Source organism: Crinia signifera, chromosome 1 (genome assembly GCF_055691185.1).
Source record: "Crinia signifera chromosome 1, ASM5569118v1, whole genome shotgun sequence".
In the NCBI taxonomy this organism is placed as follows: domain Eukaryota; kingdom Metazoa; phylum Chordata; class Amphibia; order Anura; family Myobatrachidae; genus Crinia; species Crinia signifera.
The window spans coordinates 202,816,474-202,834,255 of NC_139217.1; the positions used below are offsets into that span (position 1 = coordinate 202,816,474).

A 17,782-nucleotide genomic window follows, 5' to 3' on the forward strand; every position below is an offset into this window, starting at 1 on the left:
AGCTGCAGTGATTCTGTACGGGAGGCTTATTGTTAACTGGCCATCCTGATTGGGAATTGCTACCCATATTATCCATCCTGCCCATGACCCATTGCTGGTTATATTCTGTCAAGCCCAGTATGCCCTGAGCTAGAGAATTATCTGAGCCTGATGTTATCCTGGCATCCTGATACCTTGAGCTTTCTTTTACCCTACATGTGCCTTGTGATGTGTGGAGTCCAGCCTATATGTGCTCTATTAGAGCTTTTGTTTGTGTTTCATATATATATTTTGACATGTCATAGGGCTCCATGGTTAGGGGTGGGGCCAGTCACCACAGAGATTTGGCTAATCATTACAGAGTGCTTGGGCTAGGCCCATTGATAAATATATAAAGTAAATACTGCTAGCACATGCATGATACTGTACTAGATTAATAAAAGTAATGCACTGTAGAAAATACACCATAATCCTGTGCAGTATAATGTAACATGTATAATATATCATTGAAATGCACATTCTGGACCCTATCCCTAGAGCAGGAGGTATGCCCTGTCACGGATCACAGAGGAGGACACTACCTGTGTGAGAATTTGACTGTACCTGAGCAGAGGCGCGGAGTCTAACCGTGCCAGGGGTTTTCTGCCAGTGACCCCTCCAAGCGGGATTTGGGCTTTTGCGGCACCTGGCACGTCGGTCGCGGCCCTCTGCCCAGGCTTCTCGTACAGGTGCTGGTTACACTGGAAGTAGCAGTAGTCAGACAAGGGTTTAGCAGGTGCAGGTCACAGGTATAGCCGGGTCGGTAGCAAATAACAGATGGCTGGAGGTACACAAGGATTGAGCAGGTTCTTTGTCACAGGAATAGCCAGGTCAGTACCAGATATCAGGGAGCGTAGTGCAGACAAGGATTTAGCAGTTGCAGGTCACAGGGATAGCCAGGTCAGTACCAGATATCAGGGAGTGTAGTGCAGATAAGGATTTAGCAGTTGCAGGTCACAGGGATAGCCAGGTCGGTAACAGTAAATCAGAAGGCTGGATACACACAGGTATAATGCTGGAATGGTGTGAGTACCTGAGACACTGGACACTGATAATACTATGCAGCACTGGATGACTTCAGGTATGAGCTTGAAACCAACAAGCAGTGAACAGAGACTGAATGAGCAAACTGAGAGTGGATCTCCCCAGGTACTGTGCAGATGGTGATTGCAGTCAGCTGTATAGGCAGGTAACACTGGAGTTTGCAGGATGAGCTTGGTGAACAGGTATTTGCAGGATTGATTACTTGCAGACAAGTACTTAGCTGGAGTGCAGGGAATTACAGCAACTGCAATTCTGGGCCAGATAACAGAATCTTTCACTTGACATGGGAGACAAGGAACAGCATGTAGCTCAGGGAAATAACACCTTGCTTCTGGCACCAGTGGGAATTCTCACAGGGAGTATCACTCAGCTGTAGGTGTGTGATAGGCTGCTGAGATCAGCTGACAAGGTGATGTCAGAGTACCAGGTATTCACACAATATAACAGAGTGTGACATGCCCCCAGGCAGAGGGACCTACCAGGGCTTCCCCTGTATCCTCATGGGCCGGTCCATCCCCCTTATGCAGTTTGCTTTACAGGTGAACTGGGGCAACAGACAGTGCTACTGCTCTCAGTAGGTTGAGGGGACATGAAAAAATAATCTAAAAAGAAAATCTTTAAATCAATTTTTTTTCTAATGTATTTCCTTGTTTTTATTATCTTGTTTTTATTTTGATAGATATATTTTTTAAACGTTATCATAGTGACATTGAGGGTTATTCAAAGATGATTTTTTTCTGAAATGGGCAAAATCGTGTGCACTGCAGGTGAGGCACATGTAACATGCAGAGAGAGTTAGATTTGGGGGAGTTATTTTGTTTCTGTGCAGGGAAAATACTGGCTGTTTTATTTTTGCACTGCGATCTAGATTTCAGTTTGAACTCACCCCAACCAAATGTAACTCTCTCTGCACATGTTACATCTACCCGTCCTGCAGTGCACATGATTTTGTCAATTTGAGAAAAAAGAAGCTCAGCGATCAGGCCTGAATAACCCCTATTAACTATTAACAATGCAATTTTTATTTTACCTTAGCCCCGTGTTGAGTAGTGCATTTAGTATGTACATTTTACATAAATCATTTTATTTCTTTTATAGCCTTTCTAAAACATAATTGTATTAACAATGCCAGATGCTGCTGGACACCTACCCTTCTATTATGGCAGTATCTCCCGAGCTGATGCTGAAGAATTTCTCAAACTGGCTGGGATGATTGATGGCATGTTCTTGCTAAGGCAGTGCCTGAGAACTCTTGGTGGTTATGTTCTCTCTATGGCCTTCAACTTAAAATTCTACCATTATCCTGTGGAGCGACAGTTAAGTGGCACCTATGCAATATTAGGAGGAAAGCCTCACTGTGGACCAGCTGAACTCTGTGAGTACTACTCTAAAGATGCAGATGGTTTGTGCTGTGTTCTCCGTCGACCATGCAATCGGCCAAGTGGAGTGGAATGTCAACCTGGAATATTTGATAATATACGAGACAATATGATGAGAGAATATGTCAAACAGACCTGGAAACTAGAGGTGAGTGAGCAATTGTATGTGTTTCACATTGGGGACACTAGGACAAGCAGAGAAAACAAGCATCGGATAATGATTTATACATTTATTTAACTTCCTTTGACACTCTAGTGTAAGATATCAGTAACTGTATATCTGTAACAATTAAATGCCCCCATGTAGAGCAATCTTCAAAGCCTTTATTGAAAATAATATTAATAATAATAATTAACTGATTTTAATCACTTGAAAAGCACTACAAATATGAAATGTGTTCTCCATTGTGATCAACAACAGATTACATTCTCTTTAGCACAATGGGATATGTCAGGTAGAATAACCAAAACATAACATCTATTGCTGTCTTTCATTACTTTTCATTTAATTAGAGATGTGTAATTTGGCTCTCCAGAAATTCTGAATCCAATTTTGTGGATCCAAACCAAAACCCAGTCCGGATGCCACAAGGAAATCTGATCTGAACCCAAACTTTCCTGCGGTTTTGGAATTTTGATTGTAAATCCAATCCCTTATTGTGGGTTTTGGATTGCAAAGACTATATGATTTTAGCTGTTTTTATTGATTTTTATTTATAATAGATTTTATCCATTATAAACCAAAATTTGATGAATTAGAACCAAGACACAGGAGTCTGTGCACACCTCTAAATATCACATCCTTACCAATCAATACCAGTTTAGTATTACTTGAATTTATCCTCTTGTTTTAAGCTGACAGCTCTTCCAACAGACCCAGGAGGTGACTGTTTAGTGTCATTTTCCCCATAATTTCCAGACTCTCTGAGCAGCAATCTTTTTTTCCCAATGTTTTTTTTTTAGTGCGCAATGCCTTTTACATGTATCTGTAGCATTTTGTATTTTTTTTAAATATTTTTGGAAGTTTGTAATTTGTTTATTATTATTATTGGAATATTGTACATGTTTGGTATTTTTTGCAATTTGTAAATTTTTCTGCTACAGGTAGAAGTCACACCAGTAATCCAAGCACTTAAGGCCTTATTCTAGTTAACTCTTTCTGACAAAATCCTTCTTAGATGGACAAAACCATGTGCACTGCAGGGGGCAGATGTAACGTGAAGAATTAGATTTGGGTGAGTTATTTTGTTTCTGTGCAGGGTAAATACTGACTGCTTTATTTTTACACTGCAATATAGATCTCACTTTGAAGTAACCCCCCCCCCCAAATCTAATTCTCTCTGCACAAGTTACATCTGCCCCACCTGCAGTGCACATGGTTTTGTCCATCTAAGAAGGATTTTGTCAGAAAGAGTGAACTACAATAAGACCCTTAGTTAGGTATTGCAGACCATTTGTCATCTGTCTGTGACATTTCCATAGAAATTCATCTACTCCCATAGGCATCCCAGACCATGTACCATCCGTATCTGAAGTTCTCATCCAAATCAGTCCAGTGGAAGGCCCTGGACATGCTGTCGGGATTTGGGGGGGGGGGGGTTAATTGCTAAGAACCTAATGTAGACCCAATCAAGCCACTTTGCTTTGGTTTCGACCAAATCGGTCCAACAGTGTAAACAAATAAACAGACAAATAGCAGATGACAATTACTTAAGAGATAAAAATATTACATTGATTCTAGGTAAAATATTATGACCCCTTTATTGTTTAATGCATTATAACACTATTACTTTCAATTAAAAGAACATATTTAGATAGGAAAAACTCCAATAGGAAGGGAATCCTGATACGTTAAACTTGAAGAATACGTTACTACTGTACACTATTGGGTGACTGAATACGGAGCGTGATTATTAAAATGGTAAGAAATAATCGATATACATGGATGACGGGAGGTCAGGATGCCGGCGGTCAGAATACTGACACCTGCATCCCAAATGAGGGATTCCTGATACCCCTTTCACACCAGAAAATGCAGGGACCCACCCGGGAATACGGCCCAGGGATCATTCCTGGGTTGGTCCCTTTCACACCAGAAATGTCCCTGCATTTTCTGGTGTGGGAAGGAGGCGCACAGGAGGTGGACAGAACTCAGGAGGTGGGATGGCGGCGGAGGCGGGAAGGAGGTACTCACGCCTGGGTTACCAGTCCTCTGTGCAGGCCGGGGATCCACACAGGCGGCGGGCGCAGATGACACAGCTCTCCGGCTGCAGTGTGGGCGTCGTAGAGCTGCGTCATCTTCATCTGCGGCCTGTCCTGTCATCTGCACCCGCCACCTGTGTGGATCTCTGGCCTGACCGCACGCACCGAGGACCGGCAACCCGGGTGAGTACCCCTACCCCTTTCACACTGGCCAGGACCCTGAATTGAACCCGGGAACAACCATGCTCCATAGCAGGGTTGAAATCCCGGGAATTTAGGCTGCTGTGAAAGGGGTATTACAGGTAAGTATACCTTCCTCCTGCCACCCCCCACCCTAACCTGCCCTTCTAGTAACCTAACTCTAAGCCTCACCCCTTCCGCTGCCTGACCCTAATCCCAGCACCTTGCTGCCTAAACCTAATTCCCCACCCGCAGCCTAAACCTTACCCCCATTGTAGGTGCTTAAACCTAAGCTCTATCCCCGCAGCCTAAACTTACCCAGCTGCAGGTTAACCCTGAATGTCTAACCCCCTCCTCTTCCCTGGCAACATGCTAGACTACCCATATCTTCACCGATTGGGATGCTGGCTGTAGGTATTCTGGCGCCAGCATCCTGATGTATTCAATGTTCCAGTGCTGGCCTTCTGAAGGCATTTGGGATGCCAGCGTCCGTATACTGAATACTGGCATTCTGAGCTGTGGGATGCTGACTGCATCCTGTACATACACACATATACATGCAGTGGTGAGAAATGGGCCAGTATCCTGCAGTACTCTATGCCTCTATGACTCATAATAGATTGACTCTAGGTCGACAGTCATAAGGTCTACCACTATTGGTTGACAGTCAAAAGGTTGACAGGGTCAAAAGGTTGACAGGGTCCAAAGGACAGGGTCTAAAGTTCGACAATCAATCGGTCGGCAGGATCAATAGGTAGACAGCCAAAAGGTCGAGGTGGTCAAAAGGTCAACATGAAAAAGTTCGATATGCATTTTGACATAGACACCCAAAAACATGAAAAAAACATGTCAACCTTTAGAATGTCAACCTTTTGACCATGTCAACCTTTTGACCATGTCAACCTTTCCACTGTCGACCTTTAGACCCTGTTGACCCTTTCACTGTCAACCTTAGGACCCTGTTGACCTTTGGACCCTGTCGACCTTTTCACTGTCGACCTTTGGCCGGTGTCAACCTTTTCACTGTCAACCATTAGTGGTCGACCATTTTATTTTTATTATTATTAACATTTTCTTATATATCGCACACATATTCCGCAGTGCTTTACAGACCATATGACTGTAGACTAAAGGTGCCCATACACTAGTAAGATTTATCTTCAGATCTGGCTGGTTGGAACAAAAACATGGTTATGGATGAGTGACAGTTTGTCAGTTTTCCAGCAAATGGTCAACTGTCATTTGCTCTCATCCATAACCATGTTTTTGTTCTAACCAGCCAGATCTGAAGATAAATCTGCGTGTGTATGGCCACCTTTAGACTTGTAGATCTAATATACCATAAACGCATATACAGATCTCAGGCATCCAGGAAAGGGGGATGCTGCTGGGCTGGGGGCCTATTTCTGCATAGTTTATAGATCTGAGTTGCCCTCTCCCCTCTGCGAAGCAAGCTACAGTACATTTCTGGATTCTCTACAACAAGCTGCTCTGCCTCCCACCTCCCTCCTAGTACGTAACCTGCCGGGCCCCAGCCTGTTAGCAGTTATTTAAAATAAAAAATGTTAGAGGCTGCAGTGGGATTGCCTTCAGGACCCTCCCAAACCAACAGGCCTCATAGCAGCTGCACCCTCTGTACTTACTTGGCTGCATCCTGAAATGAACACAGTGTTCTTGAGGAGATGACTTTATCATTGCTTTGTTACATTGCTTACCAGCTTTAAGGGGCACATTTATCAAGTAATATATGCGGCTAAATCTCTGAAAACACCCATTTTCGGGGGTTAACCGCAAATATTAAGGATCACCTAAATGTATTAAAGGGGGACCGCAGCAGGAATCACTGGGAGGAGGGAGGCGGGGCTCGGGAGGCGGGTTGGACACACACAGATAGTGTGTGTGTGTCACTGACTCCACCTCCTCCAGGCTCCCGCGCTCCTCCGGGCTCCTCCTTCTGTGGGTTATTTTGCGCACTCACCATGGCCAAGCTTAGTCAGCGCCCCACCATCACCCTCCTCCATGTCCAGCCTCTGTCACCCTCAGCCTCCTTCACCCTCAGCCTCCACCACCTTTGGCCTCCCCCACCACGCTCAGCCTGCCTACACCACCCCCACCCTCAAAGTCTCCACCAGCCCAGCCTCCTCAACCTCCACCAGTCACTGTCTGAGACACACACTCTTCCTTCACACCGTGCTGTGGTGAGTGACAAAAGTCATTTATTTTTACTACTGTTTATTCACTTTAACTTTCTGTGTTCTGTGCTTTGTTCCTATGTGTTCTGTGCTGTCCTGGTCATTACTTCATTACTGCTCCCAGCATGTGGTACACTATGTAATGGGTGTGTGACGTGTAATCGGCATTACATTGAATTTTTTTAGCATGAGCCTTCGGTGCGCACTGTCCTTGTTGTCCTTGCTTTAGAAAAAATTTGAGTCCTGGCATCATAACGAGTAATGGACATAACGGTGTGAGGCATAATGTGTAATGGGCATCACGGTGTGTGGCATAACGTGTAATGGCCATTGCGGTGTATGGTGTAACATGTAATGGGCATCACGGTGTGTGGCATAAAGTGTAATGGGCATTATGGCATGTGGTATACTATATATTGGGTGTGTGACATGTAATCGGCATTACAGTGAATTTTTTGGGCGCACGACTTCGGTGCGCACTGTTTGTCCCTCCATTACAAAAAATTTGTTGAGTCCTGGCCTAACGTGTAATGGGCATTACGGTGTGTGGCATAACATGTAATGGGCATTATGGCATGTGGTATACTATGTAATGGGTGTGTGATGTGTAATTGGCATTACGGTGTCCATGTTGTCCCTATCTTAGAAAAAATTTGAGTCCTGGCATAACAAGTAATAAGCATAATGTCTAATGGGCATCATGGTGTTTGGCATAACATGTAATGGGCATTATGGCATGTGGTATACTATGGCATTTTGTATACAATGTAATTGGAGTGTGACGTGTAATCTGCATTATGTTGAAAATTTTTGACGCACGACTGTGGAGCGCACTGTCTGTATGGTTCCTCCTTTACAAAAAACATTTTCAGTCCTGGCATATCATGTAATGGGCATTGCGGTGTATGGCGTAACATGTAATGGGCATCACGGTGTGTGGCATAACGTGTAATGGGCATTACTGTGTATGATGTAACATGTAAATGGCATTATGGTATGCAAAAACAAGAATGGCAAAGGGAAAAAAAAATCAACATAAGGCGGGTCAAAGGGTGGAGCTGGGGCCGGGACATGGGCGGGCAGTGGGTGTGTCAAGGGGTGGGCCACTGTCCAGGAATCTCTCAACAAAAAGGTGGTAACCCTAGTACTGTCCGGCACTGCACTATGCTCTGGTTTGGCTGGCGGCACTCAAGGACCCAAGAAGCAGCTTTACACGTGGTGAAATTTTTTTAATCTACGTTCCGGTGTTCCAGACCCCTTCATCTGGCAATCATTCACACTCAAAATCAAACTGGTTTTGCAGTGTCAGTGATTGCCACTTTTAAAAAACTGGAGATTTCTTTCCAAAGCTGTCACTTTCTGAATCTCTCATCCTATTAAATCCCCCCCCCCCCCCCCTGCTGTTCATGCTTAAATTTATATCAAACACTGCATTTGTCTATCCATTGTTGATTTGTCTTCTCTTTGATAATACCATGCATTCAATAAATATTCATCTGAACGTTTGGCACAAGCAAAACTTATACTTAAATATTTGGAACGTTACCAGCCCGTCAAAATGACAGAACAATATTACAGTAATGTCAGCACTGTCAATTGGGCCATGGGGATGAAAAACACTTGAATCCCCGCTTAGAGGGGAGGAGCAGAGTCTTCCTTTTATTATATAGGATTTTCTTAAATATCTGCAGTTTGATTTCTATATACTTATCCCTATAGGGAGATGCACTGGAACAAGCAATTATAAGCCAAGCACCACAGGTGGAAAAGCTCATTGCTAGCATTGCTCATGAAAAGATGTCATGGTACCATGGCAACATAAGCAGAGATGAGGCTGAGCGTAAGTTGTACTCTGGAGCACAACCAGATGGCAAATTCCTGTAAGTAAGGAATTACAGCGTTCATATTCACAATTATTTGCATATGTTATTTTTTTTTACAGTTGTATTTATAATATGTTTTAGTGTGACATGCAAAACATATAAAATGAGTACTAAAAAATGACCAGATGTAATCTATTTGATAAATACAGTATAACCCTTTATGTGTCTTAATGAGAAATTCAACAATAACTTTTGCAACAAAATATGGGACAATTCAGGATCGAATTTAAACCTACCCCGTGATGGTCAGGGTTTGCCCATGCACATTCCTGCACGTGTGCAAACCCCGGCAGCAAACGGCTTTGACAAGTTACACACTCACCAGGCTGTAATCTGCAGGGTGGCAGCAGGGGAATGACCAGCATTTTTTGGGTGTTCCCAAGCAGACGTGGCGATGACTACTTGGGGCGGACGGCTGACATCACATGACGTCAGTGCCCGCCCCTTCTTTATTGAACAGAGACATCAATAAAAGTCAGTATTAACTGACTTTTATTACCAAAGGGGAGAGAAAGCATGAGTTGGTCAGCGACCATCGAATGATTTCTCTCCCCTATGGCTGCATGTGGGTATGTATTCACAGGGCCGCCAAGAGAAATCTTGGGCCCCGGTACAGCAACTTCCTGGGGCCCCCACGGACGGAGATCCCCGCACACTCTGCGGACCTGGTGTTACGCCACTGCTTCCAAGGTGGATACACGTACAAAAATTTACACTGTAATGCCTATTACACATGTCACACACCCATTACACATTATACCACATGCCATAATGCTCATTACACGTTATACCACACACGGTAATGCTCATTGCATATTAAGAAGTTAACATGCTCTACCAGGGGTTAACATGCTCTGCCAGGGGTTAACATTCTGTGCAAGGGATTAACCTGTCTGCCCTGATTTACATGCTCTGCCAGGGGTTAACATGCTCTGCCAGGGGTTACATGCTCTTTGCAAAGGATTTACACATACCCTCCAACATGGCCCATTTCATTAGGTACAAAATGCTCTGTTCCTGGACTTCCCTGCCAGTGGCAATTACAGATGTGAGCCAGCAGCACAGTCTAATATTCAAAAGTGGGGGTCACATATACTGCCACCCCAAGCATCACTGTCCTGGACTCACTGGCAGTTAATGTGACTGCCCCTCTTTGAATTTTAGACTGTGCTGGAGCGCAACCTCATTTTGTACCTAATGGAATGGATCATGTTGAGGGTACTTGCCACCAAATAAAAAAAAAACCTGTGTGTCCAGACCAGGGCCCCCTGACAGGCCCGGGCCCGGGTAAATTGTACCTGCTCCCCCCCTCTCTCGGCACCCCTGTGTATTCATGTACACATCCCCTCGATGGTACCGAGGGTATTTGGTGGCGTTGGGTAGGGGGCAGATGGGCGGTGTATCTGGGCTTGCAAAGCAGTGAATGTACGCTGCCTGGTGAGCCAAACTGAATCAGGCCCCATTCCTATGGTGGGGGGTCTGAACATGCATGTATTTGTGCAGGTGCAGACCTCTGCATGAACAGCTTTGTTGCACAATAGCTGGGCCAATCGTTGCCAGAATTGAGGGCCGTGGGGTGGAAACAGGGCTACACCATGGGAATGTCCAGCGTTTTATGGGAGTCCCCATGAAAACACTGGGGGTGAAATGTAATAGGATGAGAGATTCAGAAAGTGAGAGATTTGGTAAGAAATCTCCAGTTTTTTTAAAGTGGCAATCATTTACACAGCAAAACCAGTGTGATTTTGCTGTGTCAATGATTGCCACTTTAAAAAACCTGGAGATTTCTTACCAAATCTCTCACTTTCTGAAACTCTCATCCTATTACATTTCACCCCAGGTGTTCTGATGGGAACGCAGGTGGCTGGTGTCACAGGACGTCAGCGCCCGCCCCCTCTCCAGCTGATACCGAAGGAAATAAAAGTCAGTTGAGTCTGACTTTTATTTCTGAAGGCAGGAGAAATCATCTGTGGCGGGGGAGGGGTGTTCAGTGGGGCGGCGTTTCAGCACTCAGTAAGCAGATGTGTGCAGTTCAAACGACTGTTGGGCCATGTGTGTACATTTTTCTCTTGCCTGAATAAAATTTCGTTGGATCTTTATACCTGGAGTGACGGTTCCTCCATGACCTCATATACTGTGTGTATATATATATATATATATATATATATATATGTGTGTACTTTGAAGAAAGTTGGCACTCGTGAGTCTTCATAAATGATGCAAAAAAGGTTTCTTTATTCCGACATGTTTTGGTCGGTGACCGTCGTCAGGGAACAACACAATACACTGAACAAGGCATACTTATACATACATTTAAGACACACCCTCACCAATCAGAAATCTGCAGGACCTTCCCACGTCACACACAGAACACCTGTGGGTTGATGCCTGCCGGCACGTTCACAGGTGTCACTAGCGTTGACTAGGGGCGGCCCGTGCAATAAACACCACAAATATAAAAATTATTAAAAACAAGTTACTTCATAGGTTTAATCTTATATTATAACAATATCATATTGTAGAAAATATTCAACAATTAGTTAATTCATTCAAAGTGGACTGAAAATCAATTATCAAGTTATGGCACAAACTATTTACAACCATCGACTGTGCTGTACACATTGTACAATCTGTTCATATTGCATATCATATAATATACCTTACAATAACCATTTAAAAAAAAGATTTGTATTAAATCAGCAGCAGAGTACGGGCTTTTCACAAGATTTTTTATAGGAAGCAGTGCAGACCCAGTTTTTCATTCAACCCCTTGGGTGCCAATGCATCCAGGGTCATGATCCACCTGCTCTCCATTCTCAATAGTAATTTGCCCCTATCACCGCCTCTCTTGAGGACAGGAACATGATCTATAAGCTTAGTACGGAGGCTGGCAACAGTATGGCCCATGTCCACCCAATGGCGTGCCACTGGTTGGTCACTGCTCCCCGTCGCCAATGCCGTACGGATGGCAAAATATAAAATCGCTTTGGCCAGTAGTTAACACCGACCTGGATCTACCAGCCCTTCATAATAGCCGCCTTATGCCAGCCTACACACGGGGGAGTAACCTACGTGATAGGTTGATAAAAATTGATGTCTCTGATTTTACTAGTTTGCCGACACCTAGCAATTTCCTGACAAAAACAAATGGTTGCTACCGCTGTACGGGTTGCACCACGTGTGGTTCACTATTGATGGGTGGCCACTTCATGCACCCGTACAGTGGTAAGAAGTACTTTATAAAACATGTTCTTAATTGCACAAGCAAATATGTTGTATATTTGTTATACTGCCCGTGCAGCTATATATATGTTGGCAAGACGGAAACCACATTCCGTGAGAGGATGGCAAATCATAGATTTGCCATCTATACGGCGTTGGCGACGGGGACCAGTGACCAACCAGTGGCATGCCACTGGGTGGACATGGGCCATACTGTTGCCAGCCTCCGTACTAAGCTTATAGATCATGTTCCTATCCTCACGAGAGGCAGTGATAGGGGCAAATTACTATTGAGAATGGAGAGCAGGTGGATCATGACCCTGGATGCATTGGCACCCAAGGAGTTGAATGAAAAACTGGGTCTGCACTGCTTCCTATAAAAAATCTTGTGAAAAGCCCGTACCCTGCTGCTGATTTAATACAAATCTTTTTTTTAAATGGTTATTGTAAGGTATATTATATGATATGCAATATGAACAGATTGAACAATGTGTACAGCACAGTCAATGGTTGTAAATAGTTTGTGCCATAACTTGATAATTGATTTTCAGTCCACTTTGAATGAATTAACTAATTGTTGAATATTTTCTACAATATGATATTGTTATAATATAAGATTAAACCTATGAAGTAACTTGTTTTTAATAATTTTTATATTTGTGGTGTTTATTGCACGGGCCGCCCCTAGTCAACGCTAGTGACACCTGTGAACGTGCCGGCAGGCATCAACCCACAGGTGTGCTCAGTGGCGTAACTATAGTCCCGCAGCCCCCGTGGTGGCGGGGAGGTGCTGAGATGGTGTGGGAGCCGGGGGGGCTGCAGGACTATTATTACTCACTGCTTTGCATTCAGTTCTGCTGCCAGCGCCTGTGCTGGTTCCCAGCTCTCCCGGCTACTGCTGCAGCAGTGACACTCGGAAAATGGCTGCCCCCATACTACAGACAGTTTTCCGTCTGTTGTATGGGGCAGCCATTTTCCAAGTGTCACTTTTCATTATGAGCAGTAGCCAGGACCAGGCGCAGATGGATCCGGCTCCCGTCCGCGCACCACAGCTCCCCTCCACAGCACCCCGTCTCCCCTCCACTGGCAGAACAACCGTGGCCGCGGCTCAGGTAACGGCCGCATGGGGGGTGATGGGGGTGGTGTTTACGAAAATGCAGGGGGTGGGCGCCCCCCTGCATTTTCGGCAGGGGGGCGCAGAATTAATAGTTACGCCTCTGGGTGTGCTGTGTGTGACGTGGGAAGGTCCTGCAGATTTCTGATTGGTGAGGGTGTGTCTTAAATGTATGTATAAATATGCCTTGTTCAGTGTATTGTGTTGTTCCCTGACGACGGTCACCGACCGAAACATGTCGGAATAAAGAAACCTTTTTTGCATCATTTTTGAAGACTCACGAGTGCCAACTTTCTGGTTCTGGCTCAAACTTTCTGGTGGTTCGTTCCGACTGTTCGTCCCAGGATATCGTGAGCAGTTTTGCCTTGGCTATATGCTATTGCCGTGTGGTAACCAGTCCACAGTGTGATTTTAAATGGTACTAGTTTCTTGACTCTTTTACCTGGGATATTGCTTGTCCAATAAACCATACATCTTTTAATGCACCATGAAGCGCACCTTCTCTATCTCTTCCCTTATATATATATATATATATATATATATATATATATATATATATATATACTGTATATGTAAATCATACCTCCCAACTTTCCGGGAGACGGAGGAGGGAAGGAATGATGCAGGGGCATGGCCTAATTTAGGGTGTGTGGTCTATCCTCGTGGCCACGCCCCTGGTTTGACGCTATGTGAGGCTCTAGCCATGCCCCCAGCCCCTTGGCTGCGGGAATAGCGTTTATTCCCCACTACTCAGCAGCCCGCGTTTATTCCCCGCTACTCAGCAGCTGACAGGGGGACTCCCAACAACCCCCCCTCACCGCGGGACACTGCCGGCCGAGGGAGGGACGCGGGGATGTCCCCAAAAACTGGGACATTCCCACGGTTTTCGGGACTGTTGGGAGGTATGTGTAAATGCCTGTTGCATGTTAAATATTCTTACTGGTTTCAGGATATATCTGTATTGCAGCTCATATTTCCCCATTAGCCCTGACCAGCCACTGTCTGCTATTCATTATCTGCATGTCTTAGCATAGTCATGTTTAGTATCGCTATATTTCTTATTACATTGAATAAATTAAGTACTGATTTATATTGTTATAGCTTGTTTCGTTTTGGAGTTATAGATATAGATAAAACTGATAGTAACAAGTAGTAAGAACATGAATGTCAAGAAACCCCTCCCTGAATCTGGTCAAACCAGTTTGTAGCCTTATGTAAACAAAGGACTGAGCTGCCCTCCAACCAGCAGCCGTCTACACAAGATGACCTGCGGGGACTGACCATTAGAAGATCCTGGAGATGCAACTTGCACTTGCACTCATCATTATCTTTGTAGCAACTTCTATTTTGCCATAACAAATTATTCATTAATCCTCCCTAATATTTTAAAAAATGTAGCCCTCTCTAGTCTCTACTGGGGTTCAGGAGATGATGTGTTGCCTCCAGGGACTGCCTTTTCTGCAGTGCGGTCTCCTACGCTGTGGCACGAGCTGGGTGCTGCATGTAATGTTACAGTGCAGCACCAGACTCCTGCCACTGAGCAGAAGCTGGCATTTTGGTGTCATCTCTCAGTGTGTGATGCCCAGGACTGCCCGCACCCTACACACCCCTGTATTGTTGTACTATTAGGAAAATGGTAAGGAAACAAAGCCATATTTCCTATTTGTGCTTTTACTTTGGCATAGCAAACAGCTGCTAGCAATGCTCAGCCTTAATGTGCCTGTACAGCTTTACAGATTGCTTTAATGGCTGATCTGATTATCTTTACTTTCAGTATTAGGGAGAGGAAAGAATCAGGCACTTTTGCCCTCTCAGTAGTATATGGAAAGCTTGTCTACCATTATAAGATTGACCATGATAAATCTGGCAAATATTCAATCCCTGAAGGAACTAAGTTTGATACTTTGTGGCAGGTAAGTCAAATTACATGTATGACGTATATATACAAAATATCATAGAGGCTATTATTGTGAGTTATGAGTGAAGCAAAACAGAGGAAGTAACTGCACCTTGGGAAAATCCATACTTGTCTAACCTCTATGGTTGCCACCTCTCCCGTTTTTCCGGGAATCTCCCGATTTTGGTGGCTACCCTCCAGGACACTTTTTCAGTCTCCCAGATTCCGGGATTCTCCCGGAATCCGGTTGTCTGAAAAAGCCTCCTGCCCTATTTGCCTCCTCTCCCGTCCCCATCCATCCGGTCAACATACAGCACCTGCCAGGACTGCCTCCGCAGCCTGACAGACGCACTCGCGACATGATGATGTCATCATCTCGCGAGTATTAGCCTGCAATTCCGCAACTTCACCAGCGCCGCCTGTTACCTCCTGCTGAGGTAGCATCTCAAGTGCCAGTGGGTGAGTTGAATGTGAACTTGCCAGCTGCCCTCCCCCCGGCATGCCTGTGCTGCCCACTCACCCCTCCGGCATGCCAGTGCTGCCCACCCCACCAGTCCGGCCTGCCAGCGCTGCCTGCACACAGCCCACCCCTCTGGCCTGCCAAGCGCTACCCAGCCCCGGCCAGCCAGCTCACCCCCCTCTGCTTGCCACCTGCCCTCCCCCTCTGCCTGCTACCTGCCCTACCCCCCCTGCCTGCAAGCGCTGCCCCTCCGGCCTGCCAGCGCTGCCCACCCTCTGCCCTGCCACCTGTGTTATCTGGCACTGTGGGGGCATTTGGGTTATCTGGCACTGTGGGGGCATTTGTGTTATCTTGCACTGTGGGGGCATTTGTGTTATCTGGCACTGTGGGGGCATTTGTGTTATCTGACACTGTGGGGGCATTTGTGTTATCTGGCACTGTGGGGGCATTTGTGTTATCTGGCACTGTGGGGGCATTTGTGTTATCTGGCACTGTGGGGGCATTTGTGTTATCTGGCACTGTGGGGGCATTTGTGTTATCTGGCACTGTGGGGGCATTTGTGTTATCTGGAAAAGCGATCCACTAATAATGACATACATGAATATAATAAATGTAACAATAGGCATTTTTATACATGTCTGTATTAAACACCGCGCCCACTTTTGAATAGTCATCGCCCTCTTTTGAATAGACCACACCCACTTTTGAATAGGCCACTCCCCCTTTCCCGGGGGGGGGGGGGGGGGGGGGCGCATTAATATTATAGTAGGCATCTCCAGGAATTGATGAAGAGTGAGGTGGCAACCCTGCTAACCTTCCTGAATAGCTAGGAGCAGGGACGTGCAGTCAGGGGAGGCAGGGGAGGCAGTGCCTCCCCTGTCATAAATGATTAAAAAAAATTAAAAAATATTTCTAACACATATACTGCGCTATAAATATCTTATTAATTATTTTTATTATTTATAACGTAGGACAATGTGAGAGTGTAGGAGGCAATGGGAGCTGTGCCTCCCGCTGACAATTGAAAAATGTCAGCAGCGGGGGGCGGGGCTAAGCCGCGGGGAGAAAAGCATCTGAAAAGCCCATTCAAAATCAATGGGAAAGCGGCATCTACACATCTGTCTCAGTGACAGGGATGCACGACCCTGTCACTGAGGCAGATGTGATAGGACAGCGGATCAGGCTGTCACACACTGACAGCCTATGTCCGCTGTCATGCTAAACTGTGGTGGCTGCGCTGTCTCCTGTCTCCTGCGCTGTCGCCTGGCTCCCGTTCCTCCTCCCGCCATCAGTGGAGCGCCGGCATCGGCATTTCAGGGAGATATGACTCACCTCCTCCTCCCGCTGCCGCGGACCTGCTGGGTGGCCTGGCTCCCCTTCCTCTTCCCGCCGCTGCTGGAGCCCCGGCATACGCATATCAGAGTGGCCAGGCTCACCTTCATCCTCTGCTCCACCCACTGTCCTGCGCCCAGCTTCCCTCCCTCCTCTTGCTGCTGCTGGAGCCCCTGCATTTCAGGATGGCTCGATTCCCTTTCTCCTCCCACTGCGGCTCCGCCGGGTGACCTGGCTTTCCACTACGCCGATGGTGCCCAGGCTTCAGTGGGGACAGTGACCGGGGGCGACAGCTGTATCCCCGGTCTACGATGGATGGCCCGGCTCATGAGCGACACAGGTACAGGGAACTGGGACTCGCTTTGATTATACAGTATATATATATATATATTGGTTAGCTTATATGTGGTCTGTTCACATAACAGTGAACAGCAAATATATTAACTATGTATGTGTGCATTTGACACATGTGCCTACCCTATTTTTTATTTTTATTTTTTTTGCCTCACCTAACACTAACCTCACCGCACGTCACTGGCTAGGAGGCTCCTGAAAATCATGTGCCCCCCTTCAAGTCTCTCATTTTCCCTGCCAACCCCCACATCACTCCCCTCCACACAAGCCTCAACCCCATGCGCCAACTGGGCTGCCCAAGGGGTGAGGAACGGGCATCAAAGTTGGTAACTATGGGAGAGTGATGTGTCCAAACTCAAATTATAGTGTGACAATAAATGTGTTCAGCATTCGCAGGCTCATTTGCACAAGCACAATATAATAGCCAATCTGTGATATTGCAAACGTGTGATATATTTAGAAACACGATGCAAATCACAGATGGGGCAAAATCAGGCGCACAATA

General features: G+C 45.7%; 1 protein-coding gene across 3 annotated transcripts in view; it reads left to right on the top strand.

Annotated features, from left to right (window-relative positions):
- The window catches only part of ZAP70 (zeta chain of T cell receptor associated protein kinase 70), a 76,118-nt gene that overhangs the window by 29,180 nt on the left and 29,156 nt on the right, over positions 1 to 17,782 (top strand). For 2 of the 3 annotated variants that reach the window (XM_083179193.1, XM_083179192.1), the window contains exons 2-4: positions 2,161 to 2,589; positions 8,735 to 8,895; positions 15,009 to 15,147. In XM_083179193.1, the coding sequence (XP_083035319.1) occupies positions 2,188 to 2,589; positions 8,735 to 8,895; positions 15,009 to 15,147 (702 nt within the window). In that variant the 5' untranslated portion in view covers positions 2,161 to 2,187. Of the gene's footprint in view, positions 1 to 2,160; positions 2,590 to 8,734; positions 8,896 to 15,008; positions 15,148 to 15,490; positions 15,591 to 17,782 lie in introns of those variants that run through there. The other variant, XM_083179194.1, reaches the window with a different exon arrangement.